Consider the following 18,145-nt stretch of genomic DNA (forward strand, 5'->3'; position numbering starts at 1 on the left):
CCACACAGAACTGTCAGGGTGGAAGGAAGGAGATAGAAACAAGCACTGAGATCTGTTAATCTGATTTTGTTAAGCTTTGGCCTTAGCCACTGGTGACTCTTTACAGTGTACAATCCTGTCTGAAGACCCAAAACCAGTACAGGCAGAACAGGAGTAAATGCCGTAGTAGCAAAGATTTGCTGTTGCAGGTTAACTAGGTGTGATTTATAAGGAGAAGCTAAAAGGGTTCAAAGCTTTATCAGCATCCAGGACAAGATTAGCTCCAAACCACTCTGTGATGAGTCATAGTTTACATTAAATGCCAGGGTCCTGTATTCCCCAGGCCCACCCTCTGCCCCACTCAATATGCCGTCTTGGCCTGTGGCTCTCTAATTCCTGGTATCCTTTCAGACACCTCCCTCTTGTGCCTCACTGTTGATCTTGTTTGGTGTGTTCAGTGCAGCACTGATTTTATTTTGGGGTTTTTTTTGACACAGGAAACGGAAGACTGGATTCTATCCCTTTTAACATCAGAGCAGCAGTTCTACATTCAGATACCTTTCTTCAGCCTAGGCACCAGGGCTTGGAAACCAATGCATTGTAAATCAAATCCATTGCTTCCCTTCCCCCCACAGCTCCCTTGTTTTATATTTTATTTTGTGATACATTTTTACTATGCCTTTCCATTTTTAAAGAAATCCTCTGTATTGTTCATTTACAAAAGTATTATCAAATATATGCTGCTACACACACACACACATACAAATGTAAAGATTCCTACTGTCCACTGAGGAAGTGGTTGTGTAAAGTGAAGTCCCTCCCATTTCTTACATAGAGTAAGCTAATTAAACCATACTATAATGCCAACTGTGATTAAACAGAATGTGGCAATTTTACTTACCATCTGCCAAATCATACTGCTCTCCAGCAACTCAACAGTAAAGAATAGTTACACAAGGCTAACAGAGCAGCTAAACTTTGTGTTGGGCCTGTTTCTGAACTCATGTTTATGTAAATTAGAAGTACATGTGATGAAGTCCATGCTATAACCACAGTTTCTGGTGGGCATAAGAAGAAGATTCTGTAACGTATGTTATGTGACATAAACATCCTTGGAGAGTGACTTCATTGAAGGCATCAGCATGAATTTTACCTGAGACGTATCGGTAAAGTAGTCAAAAATGTGAAAGATATGAGAGAACATTGTGATTCAGAGAAAGGTGGACCAAGTCTAGTCAACAAGAGCCTTTGAGACTTTTTGGCTTGTGAGCAGTTCAGGTCTAAAGCTGGATGATGCCGGATCCAGCAGTGGGAAGCAGGTGGACCATGGAACCCTGCACTTCCCACGGGACTCAGCACCTGCCTGTAACCATCGTCCCTTTCCTGTGTAAATTGTGAAACACATGTCTAGCAGCTGTCTGCTAGGTGAATGCTTTTGATGCATGGGGTTTGGGTCCCAAAGTTTGACTGCCCCCAAGATGGAGGGAGAAGGCACCAGTTAAGTTTATAGGTGAAACTTTGCTTACAGAAGGGTGGTATTTATCTTATGCAGAACCCTCAGAGAACTGGAAAATGCCTCTCGAGTACACACACAGGCAGAAATGCTCAGCCGAGTGAGAAATACTGAGAGCACACCTGCTGTCAGGTTTCTCTTTATCACACTGTTAATCCCACTGCATCTGAGTATAACACACACCTGAATGCCATCATGCTCTAATGAACTGAGATGCTAAGATTTTCCTGTGGTTAAGCAGGGTGGTGGAATTACAAGGTGGAAATGAGATGCATTTTTTGAGATCCAATGATAATTGGTAATTATCAGCAGCAAAAAGGCTGATCTGTGAAAGAAGATGTTAGAGTGAGAACCTGAGCATCATTAGTCAGAATCTCCATTTTTCCCAGTAATAATAGAAAAGTGTGACTTGCAGTCAGCACTGGGAAAGAAGGATGAGAAATGAATTTTACCTTCTGTAGCATTCCTGCTTAGTTACTCCTGGATTAAGAGTGTGCACAACCTGCCCCACCCTTCCCCCATTTATAGATTTACCTTCCTTTTATGAATGCATGAATTTGGACAGAAAAGTGGTATGACACCAAAATAAGCTCACGGTAATACTGACAACTGATGGCTGTTAGCCCAAGACTAGAAATGAGGAAGGAAGAAGCAAAGTTGTGAGCCAGTAAGAGCTTTCAGCCAATTAAAAGAAAAACAGGTAGGTAAAAAATAGGAGTCATTAGGGGATCAGATTAATGTGAATGTAGATTCCTTCCCAGTGGGAGCTGCAATCAGCTGAAGAGTTGTTGTTTCAGCTCCCACAACCTTCTTTTTCTAATGGACTCTGCTAGCACATAGCAACAATCTTCCGTCTCCCAGCTCCACAGCCATTGATGTTTACAGCTTTGACTGAAGATAGTGGTTGGTAAATAATGTCTGCATTTCAACCCATAGTCACCACCATTTGTAGGTGCTTTTTACCTTGATATCCTGGCTGCCTTAACAGTGTATCAATGGAAGCTGCAGGGAGCAACACGGGGTTTCTCAAGGGAGAGAGTGCATGGGTGAGAAAAACAGATCTTTATTTACATGTCACCCTTTCCCAGGGTGCTTCTCTGGTGTGTGCCCTGACTCTGCCCTGGTGATCTCCAGAGCAGAACGGCAGTGGTGAGGACAGTGCGTAGAGCTGGCAGGACACTGTTGGAGACTTCAGGGCTGTGGGATGGCTTTTAGCACTCCAGCTTCACACTAGTGACTAGTACATGGAGTCCGGGGATCAACCCAGTCAACACGTTTCATACGGAGACGTGGTGGTAGGGCAGAGCAGCTGGAACTAGAGGCTGTTGTATTAATGCTGTTGATGTTTTGATACTTGCTGGAACACTTTCCCTTCCCTACCCAGTACTGTATTGTCATTTATGTCACTGCTTGTTGTGTGTTTTAAACGACTTCTGTGTGATGCACTTTACACTGTAAATAAAGTTGCACCCTGTTTAGTACCCATATAGAGGCAACACTGCGGTCTTTTCTTAATGCCTCACAACAAAAATATCAGCCTGTCCTTTAGGACGTGCTGACAGAGCCCAAGTATTAGGGAAATAGAACTCCACTCAAAGGAAAAGACAAAATAGTTGCCAGTAATCTTAAAAGGATGTGCTGGATTAGTCCAGGTTTGATATTTGAATAACGATGCAGTTAGCACATTATTTTTCAAATCCTTTCTTCTGCTAGAGTGTATTTTAAAACCTGTAAGGGCCAGATTTACTACTGGCATAAACAGATGCATTAAAACCTGCTTCAGTCACTACTTATACCAGATAGAGATACAGTTTGTTTTATTCTGCACCAGTACTGGAATTTTTAAAGCTATGGAGATACCCATATTCAAAGACAGTCGAGTTAAAAATGTACTATAGCAGAAATAAAACTTTGTAACTCAAACACCACTCCTCCAAACGAGCATGTATGACATAGCAGTCAAAAGATTAAGGGTGTGGGGTTTTTGCAGGTAATGTTAGTAAGCCTTTCAGTGTTTTGCTACATAGATGTAAGTGGAGACTTTGAAGTGCAAGAGGCAGTCCGTGTTTCCTAGCCACCAGCCCAAAAGGTGGTGTGAGGTTACAGGCATTGCTGTTAATGGAGCCTGAAATTTGATGTGCATCTGATAGAAAAGATGCAAATTTACATCTCAAATTTACAGTTCTCCAGATACTAGTAATAATCCTGAGTGGGAACAGCTGGACTGCCTTTGCACATGGATTCAGATTTTGTGCAAGCTGTACAGAGTACAGAGCACTGCCTTATTTAAGAGGAAGTGTAAGAATCAGGATCTCTCCCTTGCCCTGTCCACTTTGTCATGAAAACCAAACAAGCTGAAATGCTGAAGGCAGTCTGCTAACACCTGTGTCTCTCTGCTCGTGGCAGTACAGTGGGAAAGGTATGAGTGTCAGCTCTGATCTTGGATGCACTGGGCAGGGTCAGTGTGTGCCAGTGGTTGTTACCATGAGGATTTACCTTTTTACTGTGAGGACGGGTTGAGTCTCTTGCATCTCAGCACAGGAACAGTTTGTACATCTCAGCCTCATCTTAACAGCAGTTTGGATCCTTACTCTGGAGAGGACCCCTGCTGCTTTTACTGCACTGCAGATGCTTTTCTGGAAGAGTGCACCCTGACCATGCATTTCCAACAGTGAGTGATGGGCATTGCAGTACCCAGAGGCAGGCCAGGTGGAATATCCAGCATCATCTCTTTCTCTAAGGTTATTTCCACTCACACACATGAAGCAGAGCATGTCTTCACAAATGGTCCCATTCATGACGAGCTCCTCTAGCAGGACCAAGGCTGCATTTCCATTACCCTTGCTTTCTAGGCAGACATGTTGGAAGTGCCTGCCAATGTCAAGGTCTGCACGCTTTGCCACCTCTCCCAGCTGAGATCAGAGCACTATAAAATCTGGTGCTCTTCACAAGTTGACTGATGTGGTTCTTTGGCACAGGCAACATCCTGCCAGATGTTGCTCTTGTGGATGGACCAGCGTGGCTGCCTTGTGCTATGAGAAGCACCATGCGTGGCCTGGTGGATAGGACACTGAGTTTCCCCCAGCCAGTGGCAGGCTGTGTCACCACAAGAAAGTCACTTCAAGTCTTACCATTTTACGGGCCAGATGAGCCTTTCCTTCTCCTCCAGGGTGCTGCATATGAAAGCAGACAGATGAGATCTAAGCATGATTATCATCATTATTAATGGTAGCCCTTCTGCAGATATCATCCATACACCTTGCTGATAGCCCAGTGGACCAGTACTAACCTCAGTCTTCCCAGTCTAGTCTCTTTGCTCAATGTCAGTCTTCCTTCTTCAGACTGTGGTTTGCAAGCCACAGCTGCTTAGCAGATCCTCCTGGAAAGTCAAGTCCCTTCTTCATCTCCAAAAACTCTGAGGCCATGACAGTGTCAGCCAGCCCAGACTAGCACCAGTTCTGACTGCACCCAGAGCCTGTATGCATGGCAAAGGCCAGAAAAGGAGGTTGCTGGGGACAGGTTGGCTTTGTGATGCTCCTGGCCTGCACCATCTAGCAGCCCAGGAGCATGGTGAGGACTGATCCTGCACCCCTGCCCAGCACTCTTCTAGAAGATTGTGCTGTGGTTTATCCTAGCAGCCTCAGGAAATCAGTCTGTCCTTATGCAACCGGGTGACAAAGAACAATCACTGTAGTTGCCACTCCCTGCTCATCCATGCCCTGCAAACAAATCCAGGGCTTTCCCTGTTGGCTATTAGTCATGCCTTCCCCTCCTTTCCCCTCTAAGCTGCTTCCTCAGCATGGTCCATTTATCTTGCTGTATTTTCAATATCCTGGCTATAGTACTTCCATCGCTGTTGGAGTGGCATGATTTTTGCAGCTAACTCAAGAAGTGACCGGGATTCACTGGGTGTGAAACCAGCAGCCTCACTGGCGGGGAGGGGGAGGTGCAGTGGGAAGGGTGGTCAAGTTGTGCAGCTGCGGGTGCAGGCAGGACTGGCAGCCTCTACAACACGCAGTGGCAGCCCAGCAGACAGGAGAGCTCTTCCATCTGCTGCTGCCTTGCCTTGCCTTGCTGTCCCTTCCTCTTGCGCTCCCTGGCCATGCTTTCCTCGTTTTACAGATACAGACTATGCTTGCAGCTGCCTGCGGTGGAGACTGGTGCACGCATTTGCCAGACAGACACCTAAAGCATGGAGCAGAGGTGTATCCAGATCGGTTTGCAATAGGTGGGGAGAAGATGCTGCTCCCTTCTGCCCCTGCTCCGTAGCAGCCTGGGATCTCCCTTTTCCCTGGCACTCACTCCACCGGCGTGGCTCACAACGTATTTGTGCCCATGGGCTTCTGCAGCACTGAGCACAGGACCGCTGCTTTATAGAGGGAGCCATGAGCAGGGTCCTGGGCTGGTGCGAGTGGGCAGAGCAGCCAGTCCAGCAATGTGCAGAGACCCTGTCAACCTCCTCTGTGCACAGTGAGCAGGTCCCAGATACTGCTCGGTGGCAAGGGAATTATAAAGGGATCTGCCACTCTTGGCTGTTTCTGCAGGTCTGTAATGTCAGCTGGGAGCCTCCAAGTCACACAGAGCACCAAAGCCAGGCTGCACCACAATCCTCGGCTGAGCCCAAGCAAAGGGCAGGCCGGCAGCAACCTCTGCAGAAACCAAAACCTTGCAGTGGAACCTTGTCCTGGATCTGCCCCTGCCTGTCCACCCGAGGAGAAGAGGGGTGCAGGCAGGCACCAACACCGAGCACCAGGCTCGGCCCAGGAGCCCAGGAAGGGCCGTCTTCCACCCCTGGGACTGGGGTAGGGGCAAAAATGCCTGTAGTCATCTGTGATGTTGTTGAACAGTGGCAGCCTTGCAACTCTGCCCAGGGAGATCCTGGGCACATCTCCAGACCTGACTCACCCAGCACGGACAATCTGGAGAACTCTGGTAAGGGGAACACCCTGCAAATGTCCTTTCTTCATGCTGGAAAAAAGGGATGACAGAATGGGAGTATGTGCGGTATGACAAGAACGGAAATCTCCATAAAGCTGCAGTTCAGCAAACGCTTAAGTATATGGTCATGTCATACAACCATTAAGGGCACTTAGCTGCACCTATGCAGTTAAAAACAAGCTTTAACATTTTTCTGGACTGCAGCCTTAGTCATTATGGGATTATAATAAATATGAAAAACTGTGCCTGCCCTGTAGACACTGGTGAGATGGCTGCTAAGTGCCTGGCACTGGGTATTTGCTGTCAGCTGAATGTAAAAGGTTGATAAAAGAGGTGGGTGTCCAGTCAGGTATTGCTAGGCCAGATGTCTGCTTTGATTTTATTAAATAGCTTGGTTAACGATCTGGGGTAAGGGATAAACAGCTCATTAATTAATCCTGCTGCTAATATGCAGGGAGGTACTCTAAGTACCTGTGGGAATAAATTACATACAGGAAGGGTAATCATATTAAGGGGAAATGACGTGAAATGACAAGTCAGGGCTACCTGAGGAAAAAAACGCCTGGGGAGGGAAGGATGTGTGAAGGCACGCTGGTGTCCTGGGTATTCCCACACACACCAGGTGTCGGTTTCCTGCTTGGGAAGAAGCAACACTGTCAGAGTCCTAGGCATGAGAGAGGAAAGCAAAATAAAGACCAGCCCGCAACGCAGTGGTGATGCAGCCTGCATGATTTTTGGTTCATCTCTGGTTTAGTGCCAGCAAGGTTATGATTTCTCTGTGGCCAGCACCAGAGAGATGATGTTGCTGCCATTCCTGGGTGTGCTGGCATATGAAGCTAGTGGCTTCTGGCAGCTGGTGTCCACTGGAAGGAGGAGGAATGTCTCAAGGACTGGAGGTGCAGGGCTCTGAAATGGCAGATAAATAAGGGAAGATAAATACAGCCAGGCAGGGGTAGCACACCCTGGTCGTGTCACTAAGGATCACACTGCACAGCACACTGGGAAAGCCAGCTCCTGCTGGGAACCTTCACTCTAGCATTTCCCTCCTGCTCCAAGTGTGATTTTGCAACCTACATGTTCTAAAAGTATGAGGTGCTCCTGATTTCATCCCTGGCAGGACTACATAAGCCAGACACAAGTGGCTGCCGTATACAAACACCACATCTGAGGATGCTTCAGAGAGGAGTCGCTGACTGTGGCTCTGGGATATATAAAAAAACAGGACGAAGGATAAGTAGAGTAGATATCCCATTGCATCAAAAAGCATACGGGCTTTTAGAGATACCTGTGGGCTGGGCTTCATCAGTTCAGTTAGTGTAACACTAGACATGATACAGCATGCTAAACACACTTGCAGTCCAGAGAGCTCACATCAACAGGTTTTTTATATTTCTACTTTCAAAAAACTACTGTGTTTTTTTGAGTCTTTCAGGGTATTCATGAAAATATGCAAAAGTAGTGAAGAATACAGACAGTCTGCCTGAGGGTGCATGACAGGCTACACCGACACTGGCACTTCGGGAAACATCAAATGCTTAAGCACCAAGAATTAGGAGAAGGAGCCATGTCCCTCCACCTACATTTCCAAGAAAATCTGTAATTGGGCCTCAAGGCAACAGAGGCAAAAGCTGAGCAGCAAAAGTGAATCATAGAACCATAGAATCATGTACGTTGGAAAAGACCTTTAAGATGATCAAGTCCAACTGTAAAGCTAACACTGCCAAGTCCACTGCTAAACCATGTCCCTAAACGCCATGTCTACATATCTTTATACCTCTAGGCTTGGTGACTGAATCGCTTCCTGGGCAGCCTGTTCCAGTGATTGACAACCCTTTTGGTGAAAAAAATTTTCCTAATATCTGATTGAAACCTCCCCTGGCACAACCTGAGGTCATTTACTCTTGTCCTATCACTTGTTACTTGGGAAAAGAGATCAACACCCACCTCGCTTCAACCTCCCTTCAAGTAGTTGTAGAGAGCACAAACATCTCCCCTGAGACTGCTTTTCTCCAGGCTAAACAACCTCAGTTCCCTCAGCTGTTCCTCATAAAACTTGCACTCTAGACCCTTCACCAGCTGCATTGCTCATCTTTGGACATGATCCATCACTTCAATGTCTGTCTTGTAGCAAGAGACCCAAAACTGAACACAGTCATTGAGGTGCAGCCTCACCAGTGCCGAGTACAGGGGGATGATCACTTTCCTAGTCATGCTGGCCACACCATTTCTGACACAAGCCAGGATGCTCTTGGCCTTCTTGGCCCCCTGGGCACACTGCTGGCCCATGTTCAGCTGGCTGTTAACCAACACCCCCAGGTCCTTTTGTGCCAGACAGCTCTCCAGCCACTCCTCCCCAAGCCTGTGGTGTTGCATGGGGTTGTTGTGACCCAAGTGCAGGACCTGGCACTGAGCCTTGTTGAGCCTTGTACAGTTGGCTTCGACCCATCTCTCCAGCCTGTCCAGATCCCTCTGTAGAGCCTTCCTGCCCTCAAGCAGACCAACACTCCTGCCCAACTTGGTGTTGTCTGCAAACTTACTGAAGGTGCACTTGATCCCCTCATCCAGATCATTAATAAAGATATTAAACAGAACTGGCCCCAGTACTGAGCCCTGGGTAACCCCACTTGTGACCGGCTGTTAGGTGGATTTAACTCCATTCACCACCACTCTTTGGGCTCAGCCATCCAGCCAGTTTTTAACCCAGCTCAGAGTATGACTGTCCAAGCCATGAGCAGCCAGTTTCTCCAAGAGAATGCTGTGGGAAATGGTGTCAAAGGCTTTAGTAAAGTCCAGGTAAACAGCAGCCACAGCCTTTCCCTCATCCACTAAGCAGGTCACCCTGTCATAGAAGGAGATCGGGTTAGTCAAGCAGGACCTGCCTTTCATAAACCCTGACTGGGCCTGATCACCTGGCTGTCCTGTACATGCTGTGTAATGGTGCTCAAGATGAGCCCTTCCATAACCTTTCTTGACACTGAGGTCACACTGAGAGGTCTGTAGTTTCCCAGGTCCTTCTTCTAGCACTTTCTGTAGGTGGACATCACATCTGCTAACCTCCTCCAGTCAACTGGGACCTCCCCAGTTGGCCAGGACTGCTGATAAATGATGGAAAATATCTTTGCTAGCACTTCCTCCAGCTTCCTCAGTACCCTCGGGTGGATCCCATCTGGCTCCATAGACCTGTGGGTATGAAAGTGGTGTAGCAGTTCACAGGTTGGGAAATCCCCAAGATTTCCCCTTGGATCATGGGGGCTTCGTTCTATTCCTGATCTCTGCTTTCCAGCTCAGTGGGCTGGGTACCCAGAGAACAGCTGGTCTTACTATTTAGACTGAGGCAAAGAAGGCATTAAGTACTTCATCCTTTGCCACTGTGCTTCTCCCTGCATCCAATAAAGGATGGAGATTCTCCTTAGCCTGCCTTTTGTTGCTAATGTATTTATAGAAACATTTTTTTTATTGCCTTTTATGGCAGGTGGCAGATTAACTTCTAGTTGGGCTATGGCTCTTCTTCCTGTATAACATTATGACATCAGGTCTCCTAAGTTGCCTTCCCCTGCTTCCAAAGGTCATAAACTCTCATTTTTTTCCTGAGTTCCAGCCAAAGCTGTCTGTTCAGGTGCAGGTGACTGTGCAGGCTTGCACAAGAGCTCTCCTTCACTAGTGCCGGACCCAGGATCCCACTGTGACCCAAAAAGGCTCAGGACCCTGTCATGTTTGAGACATGTTTGGGCGCACTGTCTCCCTTGACCCTGTTCTCATCACCAGTGGGTGCTGTTGGACCCAAAAGTAGCCACAGATATCCCCAGTAATTGATGTTCAGTGTTGGGCAAAAGCCCTTCTGTGGAGTTTAATGAAATTCAGATCAAACTGAGCATCAGGATCTGAGGTATCAGTGGGCTAGAGCAGGAAACAGCTGGGGTGAATACCCGTTGAAGGACAACAAAGCACAACTGGATTTTCCACATTGTCCAACACCCCAAAAATTCCCATTGGACTTGGGCATCACTTAATCCAGAAAATCTCTGCTATAAGAAAACCTGCATGGCTGATATTCCCCCTCCTGTGAGCTATTTCTATACCTCCCTCCTGCACATGGGTGTACACAGAGGCACAGTGTCTGCCGTGCGTGGGGAAGCAGCACCAGCACTTGTGCTGGGTCCATGTCTCTCCACTCCATACTGAGGCACAGATGGAGTGTAGATGATCCAGATCAGCTGCCCATGGTTAAAATAACCTCCTGATTTAAAAATGGAGAAAGCCTGTTGGTGGGAGGCTTAGTCATGCCCTGCCATGCAGACAGTGAAAGAGACAGGCATCTCCAGGGATGCAAAGTGCTGGGTCAGACCCAGGGCAGCCGGTGCCCTGCCCCATGGCAGGACCACTTCCAGGGGCAGTGCTGCTCCACACAGCAGCCACACAGAGAAGCAATGCCCAGCACATTGTCTCGGCTGCCTGGAGGACCTGTATACAGGGCGCATATCCCCATACTGCTCACGTGCAACCAGCCTCCCAGAGAGGTGGTTTTGGGCCAAAAGTGAGTGTCACACAGCCTGCAGGCTTGCACCCATTGGGGAGTGGGGCAAGTGAGACTCCGAGAGATAACCTCATGGGTCTAGTGGGGAAAGTCATGAGCCTTCCCTGGGCAACAAAGCAGGTGTCCCTCTGCAGAGTGACAGGGAGCTGCACTGACCCCTTTCACTTGAACTGGCATGCAGCTGCCATGTCAAAACCCAGGGTTGGCCTTCAAGAGCATGTCCTGTGTGGCATCCTGTTGTCCCATGCTGGGACCACCTCTCAGTACCCCACACTCAAAGGCAGAGCTGGCTGTTAGTGCAGCAGTCCAGGCTTTTACATAGGGGTGCCAGAAGCTCCATCTCCTCTTCCATCTCTGCCTAGATGTGGTGTGTAAACGGGACAGGTACTGCTGCCACTCTCAGGTACTGCCCACACCGATGTGTTGCTGCAGCTGGGCTGGTTTGACACTCCTGCTGTCAACACCACACATGAATGTTACAAACTGCAATGCCAGGCTGCTGCCGCAAGAGTTACCGGTCAGATCCTCTGCAGATGAGCTTGAGCTTGGCCTGTTTGCAGACCACGATCACATGTGTCCTGGTTCAGCTAGGATAGGGTTAAGTTTCCCCAGCAGAGAGGGGGAAGGGATCTCCATCCGGGTTATTCATACCATGCTGATGTCAGGTCCGGCAGCAGTGAGGGAACTTTTTTCCTTTGTGGCTTTGGTTGCGGGGAGCACCGGGCTGTCTGTAACCATTGCCGTATTTCTCTGTATATCTTTTGTCTTATTCACTGTTGTTACTGTTTATTGTTGTTATCATTGCTACTGTTGTTGTTCAGATTGTTTATCACACTGTTGTATTAAATTTCTTCTTATCTTAACCTGGGGTTTGTGCCCTACTTGTGTCCGAGGGTGGGGGAGGGACAATGGCAATGTGGTCTCCAGTCCCGGCAGGGCTTAAACCAACACAACGTGTAATTAATTTTCATAGCAAAGCTTGCAGGTACTGATGTCATCTACAAAGATGGGGAAATTAAAGCACAGGCACTGAGTAATTTTTCCAGCCATGAACTGGAGATGGAGAGATATGGGCTGGGTTGGAGCTGAGACTTTCCTGCTCCTCTTCCAGGCTCTACTGCTGCCAGACCATGGCTGCCAAGCAAAGCTTGCACTCAATGGCTGCTCGGGCTTCAGAGGTGTGGTGGGGTGTCTGAGAATGCGGGAGAAAAGTCCCACACATCACCACTACCAGAGTACCCTCTGCCTCAAAGGCAGACAGGGGAGGATCAAGAAACCCTGGGACAGTCACATGCCTGATCACACAAGGAATCACCAGGACCATAAAAGCAGCAAATAACTGAAACCAGGGAAAATGAAAAAGATCTGAAATGGGTAAAAACTTGAGTCTTGAGATGCAGTGGGTTTAGGCTTTGAGGCTTACTCTTCCCTTTCTGACAGTGTGTGCAGAGCCTCCCCTGGCACAGCTCTGCAGTCTGACAGCCAGAGCAGGCTCTCGGCTGCTTTGTCTTTGCAAAGTTTCTAGAAAGTGGCAGGCCTGCTTATTAGTCACTGCATTAGCAGCACTGCCCACCAGATCAGTTTGCAAGACTGATGCAACCAGACAGGAAGTATTGCAATTGCATATCCGCTGCTGAAGAAAACACCTATTAGAATAGAGGAACAAAGGTTAAAAAAAAAAACAAACAACCAAAAAAACCCAAAACAAAACCCGCAACTCAGAGGAAGCCAGCTGCGTCAGAAGTTTGTTTCGCAATGTTCAGGCTTGTCTGGAAAGATCCAGGTCAAACCTGGATATTCCCACTTGCTGTGAAGAGGCACCAAGGCAACAGCCGCCTTTGCCCTCACCCACCCACCCTGCACAGAAACAGTGGCAGGTGTGAGAAAAGGCTTTTAGCTCTGCTGTCATTTCCCAAAACCACTCAACCCTGTATCCAACTACTGGGAGTCCCAGCAGCCTGCTTGGCACAGCTCCTGACTCAGACCAGCCTGGCAGTCCCACAACAGAGGACTCACAACAGACCTCCTGGAAATTTTTGGTGGGAGACTGGAACCTGCATCCCTGCCGAGCAATGCACTGCTCCCATGCCAGTGCAGGGAACAGAAGCATCCAATGGGAGGGTCCTCTGCCTTTGCCCCAAAAGCAGTGCTTGCACCTAAGCACCTTTGGCAAATAGGCTCCCCAGGGAGCTGCTAGGCTGCAGTCACAGCAGGTTGCATCAGCCCCCAGGTGTGAGCCCATTGCATGCAGTTCTGGAGTTGGCACCAGCAAAGCAGAATGCCAAGGGCAGACACCAAAACACCCGCTGCCTGCAAGCCCAGCAGCTAACCCCAGAGACGTCAAAAGAGGAACACCCAGGCTGGGCTGGGTCCTCCTGGGCTGAAAGGGGACCCTGAGGCGCTTTGCTACCTTGGGTTAAACAGTCTTTTGAGGGTCCTTTTCTGCAGGATGTTTGCTCTGGCCTTGGTGAAAATGGTCTGACTTTCAGCTACTGTTTTTTTCTTAGAATAGGCTATTCTCAATGCTCTTCCTTCAAAGTGTCCTCTGGGAGGAAGGAGAACTTTTATCATATGAGCAAAGCAGCTGCACACTCCTCCAGCTTGGCCAAAAGAGTTTGATGAAGATGACTCTTCCCTGCCAGCCCTGTAATGTTTAGGCCAGGACTTCATGCAGTCTGACTGATACATCCAAATAAAAAGCTCCTGTGAGCTGATCACATTCCTGGACTCTGCCTTCACTGTAGGGCAATGACTCCCCTGGCAGCCCAAAACTGATGCCTGTGCCCTGTCACCACCTGAAGCATCCCCTTCCCACCCCACCGCCTTTGTCCATGACAGAGCTGAACTGCGCTTGCACCTGAGGAAGGGATGCCCAAGGCATGATTTGGCTTTCTTTGTGCTGTGTGTAGCTTCAGCTGTATATTTCTCCTCATCTCAGTAACATCTTGTACAGCTTTTTGGTTTTTTTTTCCCCTACATTTATCCTGCTTCTGCTTTTCTTTCCCCATGAGATTCAGCAACTGTGTCCATCCAGAGTTTTTTTACTTGTGGTATCAGCAGCTGTGCACCCCCACTGAATGCTTCAGCAGCCACTGTTCGGGGCAGTAATGCAGTCTGGCAAGTTGGACCTGGGCTCGCAAGGCTCCTGCCTGCCTCGCTCTGGGATCATGGCATGTGCCTGGGCAAGCCCCTCATCCCTATCAGTTTCCATGCGGACCTTGTGCAGACCTTGGACATAAGTTGCCTTTGCCAAGCAGGCACATACAGACACACACTAAATCGTGGGTTTCATGGGGGCTTGCACTGGGGGAGAAGCCTTTTCTTTGCTGGCAGCAGGGCCCCAACTAAAGGCTAAAGCCTAACCCACGCTCCCAGTTTGCTCCTCCGTCCCCCGCTGCCCCTGACAGTGCCTGCAGTGCTGGCATCCCACCATGGCTGCCATGCCCGGAGAACACAAGCCCTGGTTTGGATGTGCCATCCCATCCTTAAACACAGCTGTAAACACACTTTTCCACTTTCTACTATTCTTTACTGCAGCACCTGGGAGTCTTTTATACTTAAAAGCCTCAGTATCCCCACACAGCACAGGGGAAAAGAGTCCCCAACCCCAGTGTTCCCCAGGGCTCCAGTCTCCGCAGAAAGGAGGACAGCAAGGGGCCCATGCCTTCCAAAATAATCTGTTTGTTACATTCCTCCTCTTTATCCCATCTATTCATGGTCTCCTGGGTGATTTTGTTCCTGTTTGTCTTAAGTGCACAGAAACAGGGAGGGTGGAAAGGAATGAGAAGAGATGAAGAGGCAGGGAGAAACATCTCCAAGTCTAAACATCTTTGAGGATACCTATCCAGGGCCAGATGGTCTCAGAGCCACTCAGCACCCAAGGACTCAACATTCGAAACCAATCCTGGTTTTCCCTTTTCATGGCTGAGCACCCACAATGGTCACCCTCAACCCCCTGGCCCCCTGCCCCAGGCCATCTCCAGGCCATTTCCAGCCAGTGCATACAAGCAGTATGAGATACCATTATTTCATGTCCTGTGCTGAAAAGCATGGTTTTTCTCTACTTTCTTTTCTACTCCATGTGCCCAGGAGCAGCTTGTCAGCCATCAGAAGGGAAAGAAGTTTCCCAGACATGCTGCAGGAGTGCAAAGGTATTGTTTGCATGAACAAGTGTTCATACCTGTCCTTTTTCAGAGTAATCCCTTTTATTTTCCAAACCACTTTTCCAGTCTGCCAAGATAATTTTCAGGCCTACTCTTGGGCTCCAGGGCAGTGCCCTCCAGTTTAACATCACCTGCAGAGGTCAGAAGCACATGCTACAGTCCAGCATTCAGGTCATTATAAACATACCAAGTGGGACCACACTGGGAAAAAAACAAAACCAAACAAAACAAAACAACCAAACAATCCTAAACCTTGCTTGAAGTATCTCTGCTGTGTGCCCACAAACCACTGGCACCAGATGCAATCATCCAACAAAGTCTGCCCCCACCTTCTAGCAATCTCGTTTAAACCATGTAATGGAGAATTGCATAGGAGAAGGTGTAAAAAGCCTTGGGAGTGCCATGCAATGTGTCAAGTGTCCTGCTCCTACGTGTCAGTGTCACCTCTTACCTCATCACAGGAGAAAATCAGACTGGTGTAGTACAATCTGTCATGATTGCTGTGCAGGTGCCGTGGTGCATTTTTTGAGGCTTCTGGTACATTACTTGCCCTCTATACATTTTCAGAGATAATTTCAAGATTAAAAAAGACGGGAAAGAAACAGGAAGAGCTTCCAGTCTTCTTTTTAAAATTGTTTTTCTCTATGGAAAATGCACTTTTAGTGAGTAGCAACAAACTGGTCATTTCTTGGTATGCACATGAACATCTAAATAGCACAGAAAGCACAAATTTAAGTATTGGGTCCGCCCAAGGCATTCCACAATGAAACAGCCTCAAAAGAGGAACACCACCTGCTTGTTCATATCCTTTGAACATACATTTTGCTATAGAAGGCTTGCAAACTCTGCTTGAGTGAAGGTGCAGGTAGTAAACTCCAGACATGTTTCAGCTGTTTCTTCTCCCCCTTTTTCATTCATTTTTCCCTGACCTGATTAAAACAGCTCACTGCAAACAAGGTAATCTAGCAGGAAGTTCAGCCACCTGGCTTCAGTTATGAGAGTGCCCTGTGTCTTACACTGACAATACTGCAAGGACAGGGTGCTGTGAAACACAGTCCTTAGTCTTTATCACAATGGTGTGTTTGAGAAGAGGTACCACTTTACCAATGCTCCCTCGATGCATGGATATCCCTGCCAGTACTTTTTACACCAGACAACTTGCAAGCATGAGCTTCATTAGCCTTCCTGCACTGGTGCTCACAAACTTCCCAACACAAGCAGGGCAGGAGCATAACCATCATGTTACTGCATATCTAGCAGAGAAGACACAGTCATTGCACACTCCAGGAATAACCGCAACACACGTTTCATGAAGCAGGACAGGATGTGACTGCCAGGCTCAGTGGATGGCTCTGGGATTTGTCAGACATGCGAAAGCACTTCAGGCATGGTACCACCAAAATACTCAAGTGGGAAAGGTAAAACGTTTGTCAAATGGCTTTTTTGGCAGGTCAACACCACCACTCAGCAAACTCTTCCTTAGACAGAGTAGAAGGAAAGGTTCATAGACATTTGCTCTCTCTTTTGGCTGGTTGTATTGGGTTTGCATGGCAAGGTTTTGGTAGTGGGGGGGCTACAGGGATGGCTTATGTGAGAAGGTGCCAGAAGCTTCCCCCATGTCCAACAGAGCCAATGCTAGCTGGCTACAAGATAGACCCACCACAATCCAAGGCTGAGCCCACAAGTGCTGGTGGTAGCGCCTCTGTGATAACATATTTAAGAAGAGGGAAAAACTGTACAAGGGCAACAGCATCTCCTTCCTGCACCTGCTAAAGACTCTCCACACACCAGGTCAGCCCACTGCAGGGTCCCAGCTGAAGCATGAAAGTTAAGAGCTGAATGGAGATTCCAAGAGAGATACCACACTTGCCCTTCTGAAGCTAGTGAAGATGATCCAATGCCCAGCATCCATTCTGGGTTTCTGGGGCTGCCATTTCCCACAGGCTGGAGCAGACCTCTGAGCTTAGGGACCCTGGGACCAAATTAATCCCTACAGCAGCTCAGGGAGTGGTCAGCACTGGAGGGACAGGGAGGATGTGAGCACCACACCCTCCCGATAAGGTCCTGGACAACTGTCTGGCCTCAGCCTACAAACCACATCATATATTTCTAAATCAGACCTGACAAGTGCATCACTGCTGAAGGTCAAAGTCTCCAGTTATCTCTGTGTCTTATGCAAAAGAAATGTCTGAAGGACCAATATCTGGGTGCCTCAGCCTGCGGTCCAGGACAGGACCAACATCCCTCCAGTGCTCCCTCTACAAGATGGGGCTGGCTAAGTGTCAGGCTGAACCTGGTATATACACATCTTTAAGGCCCTTCACCTTAAAGCAGCAATTACCAGGTGAAAACTGATAGTGGTAACACAGACCCATCAGATTCTGTTTTTTTCTTTTCCTAACAAAGGGCAGTGCTGGCATGGAAAGTGTGCAGGACCCTAAATGCCTGTCATCCGTCCAAGACCTCCAGGGGATGCTTTTCCCCTGGACTCCCCACCACCAGAGGCAGGAAGGTCCATCCTCAAAGCTCAGTCTGCAGATGAGGGCTGGGTTGCATCTTGATGAACCTGCTTCAAGGGGCTTTGCACAAGTGAAAAGTTTGTCAGTGCTCCTTACAAACATGAGCATCTCTTGGGAAGGCAGCATTCATCCAAAATGTCCCAGGGTGCACCCCATGTTTTCCTTCCCCTCAGTACACCTCCCATGCTGGGAGTTTCCTGGCATCATTATTTCTCTCCTGGTGCAAAGGTCTCCAGCGGGACCAGCTGAGCATCAGGACTGGCTCTGCACCCCAAAAGGCAGACCCCTCACGGGACCACAGGGCAGCCCCGAGGAGAAGTGGAAGACAGTGGGTCCCCAGATGATTTTGCTTTTGGTTTCTGCAGCATACACAGAACTGAGAAATTTAACTGAGAGCTGAAAGTTTTGTTCCCCTCAATGCCCAGCACATCTCAGCAGAGGACTCCAAATATTTAAGAGACACATTCAAAACCAGTGATGGGCACAAGCTGGCCAGTGT

At 48.3% G+C, this 18,145-nt stretch overlaps 1 protein-coding gene across 1 annotated transcript in view; it reads left to right on the forward strand.

The window, feature by feature from the left end:
- Positions 1-2,979, forward strand: part of SVEP1 (sushi, von Willebrand factor type A, EGF and pentraxin domain containing 1) — a 134,708-nt gene extending 131,729 nt beyond the window's left edge. Inside the window, exon 48 of the mRNA XM_074931869.1 lies at positions 477-2,979. Coding sequence (XP_074787970.1) covers positions 477-507 — 31 coding nt within the window. The 3' untranslated portion in view covers positions 508-2,979. The remainder of the gene's footprint in view (positions 1-476) is intronic.
- Positions 2,980-18,145: the final 15,166 nt, after the last annotated feature.

The sequence above is a fragment of the Athene noctua genome, chromosome Z (assembly GCF_965140245.1).
Source record: "Athene noctua chromosome Z, bAthNoc1.hap1.1, whole genome shotgun sequence".
Taxonomy (NCBI): domain Eukaryota; kingdom Metazoa; phylum Chordata; class Aves; order Strigiformes; family Strigidae; genus Athene; species Athene noctua.